This window comes from Octopus bimaculoides, chromosome 15 (genome assembly GCF_001194135.2).
Source record: "Octopus bimaculoides isolate UCB-OBI-ISO-001 chromosome 15, ASM119413v2, whole genome shotgun sequence".
Lineage (NCBI taxonomy): Eukaryota > Metazoa > Mollusca > Cephalopoda > Octopoda > Octopodidae > Octopus > Octopus bimaculoides.
The window spans coordinates 28727027-28729449 of NC_068995.1; the positions used below are offsets into that span (position 1 = coordinate 28727027).

The 2423-nt window shown below is 35.0% G+C and overlaps 1 protein-coding gene across 2 annotated transcripts in view; it reads left to right on the forward strand.

Moving 5' to 3' along the window:
• The window catches only part of LOC106874375 (tripartite motif-containing protein 59), a 107159-nt gene extending 104801 nt beyond the window's left edge, over nucleotides 1–2358 (forward strand). For both annotated transcript variants that reach the window (XM_014922088.2, XM_052973216.1), the window contains exon 2: nucleotides 149–2358. In XM_014922088.2, coding sequence (XP_014777574.1) covers nucleotides 149–1191 — 1043 coding nt within the window. In that variant the 3' untranslated portion in view covers nucleotides 1192–2358. The remainder of the gene's footprint in view (nucleotides 1–148) is intronic.
• The last annotated feature ends 65 nt before the right edge of the window (nucleotides 2359–2423 follow it).

Sequence of the window (2423 nt, forward strand, 5' to 3'; positions counted from 1 at the left end):
ATGTAAATAATGTAAATGATGTATATAATTCCCCATCTCTTAAATATAGAACTGTATTACTCCTTTATTGTCTTAAAATTATTTTTATGAAGTTGTTTTACTTAACTCCAAAATGCAAATTTTCATTTCACATTTTTTTTTCTTGCAGATAATACTGAAAACTCCGATAAAAAGACACAACCTTCAAGCAAATTAGTCGAAAAAACTCTACGGAAACGAAAATTGGTCTTCGACGAAGAACACTTTCAAGATGCATTCCTTCGCTGTATCATCTGTCGAGATGTATATAACGATACAAACAAAGCCCCAAAATCTTTACCATGTCAACATTGCTTCTGCCTCAACTGTTTTCTGGAAATGTTCCGCGTGGAAGGCGAGTATCGACAGTCCCTGACTTCTGCTTTCAGAGGCATGCCACGTGCAGTAAAGATTCAATGTCCGACTTGCAGGGAAAGCATTATTGCCTCTGAGGATGACCTCCGTCGACTTCCAAATCAAAACAGTATCTTGGAGCTTCTGAAATTCGTTGAACAAACAGGCATCACTGATATTTCCTACTGCTCCAAACACCAACTACAACCAATCAACTTTTTCTGTGAGTTGTGTTCTGTAGCTGTCTGTAGTGATTGTACAGTTATAGACCACAAGGAAATAAACGGTCATAACGTGATGAGCATTGATGAAGCCTTGAAAAAATATACACCAGTTATTAACGACTCTATTGAAGATATGGAAATACAAAAACAAAAATATCGTGAGAAGCGACTGCAGATTCTTCAGCGAATGGAAGATGTAAATAAAATGGAAAAGCGTGTCGCAGCAGAAATTAAAGAAGCATTCCAATTTTTCCGAAATGCTATCATAGAACGTGAACGCAATATCACTTCCATGGCTGAACAAGAAGCAAACAGAAAACGAACCCATCTCAATGAAAATCTGCGTCAGATAACGGAAAAAGAGGAAGGTATGACAGAGCGAATTAGAATTTTAAACGCAGCCAAAACTGAAAAAGATATTCCATATATGTTCTCTACGTACAGTGCTGCGCAGGATTCATTAAGTGACAACATTGAACTGCCTCATCGAATGGATGACGGATTTGATCTGTCTTTTCATTATAAAACCGAGAAGTTAGATACAGTTACTTGGGACCTGAAAGAATTTGGTTTTCTGACAATCGAATCTTCATAATGAATGTCCTCCAGAATTAATTATTGTGTGGTTTTGGGTCATAAAATGTGCCTCTATTATAACCAATTAATGTGCCAATTATTTTATAATCTTAATGATTAAAGATAACTTTGTTTCATTTATTTTTCAACTGTAAAATATAAGTATTTTCGTTTATTTTGAATGAAATGCTCACAGTTTTTCATTCTCATTTATTCTGAAGTTAAACTATTTTGTATTAGCTCTCCATTTTCCCTAACATAGAATCTTATTCAATGTTAATCTAACTTTCGCCAGATTATCTTCAGCATGATTGTTATTTACATTCCAGTTATAAATACCACCAATGTCAATATTACCTTATATCCTTCTGGAGTTGATATGTACCAGTCAAACACTGGTATATTTGAAACAGTAAAACAAAAAAAACGTGGTAGATTGGCCATCATTAGAGCGTCGGACAAAATGCCTCGTAGTATTTCTTCCGGTTTTGAGTTGAAATTCCACCAGGGTCAACCTTGCTTTTCACCCTCCGGATTTGATCAAATAAAAACCGGTCAAATATTGAAGTCATTGTAAATGACTACACTCTGCCCACTAAAATGCCGGTCTCATGCTGAAGTTTGAAATAATATTGAAGCTGTTGTTGTTGTTATTATTAGTAGTAGTCTTATTTTTATCACGTGCTTTCACTACACAACCGAGCGCAGCTCTGTCTTGAGAATGTGCTGTGGTTTGTTGTGGTGCTCTTATTCTCACTGAATTGAAAGTGTGTGGTGACTAGTAGTGCTATTTTCTGTATATTATATATACTTAATTCTTCTTCTTTTTCTTTTTCTTTTTCTTCTTCTTCTTCTTCTTCTTCTTCTTCTTCTTCTTCTTCTTCTTCTTCTTCTTCTTCTAATAATAATAATAATAATAATAATAATAATAATAATAATAATAAAAAAAAATAAAGGCGGCGAACTGGCGGAATCGTTAGCACGCCAACCAAAATGCTGAGCAGTATTTCGTCTGTCTTTATGTTCTGAGTTCAAATTCCGCCGAGGTCAACTTTGCCTTTCATCCTTTCGGGATAGATAAATTAAATACCATTTGCGTACTGGAGTCGATCTAATCGACTGGTTCCTTCCCACTCAAATTTCTGGTCTTGTGCCTAGAGTAGAAAAAAAAAAAAAATAAAACAAATAATAATAATTATTATTATTATTATTAAGGCGGCGAGCTGGCTGAATCGTTAGCACGCCAGGCAA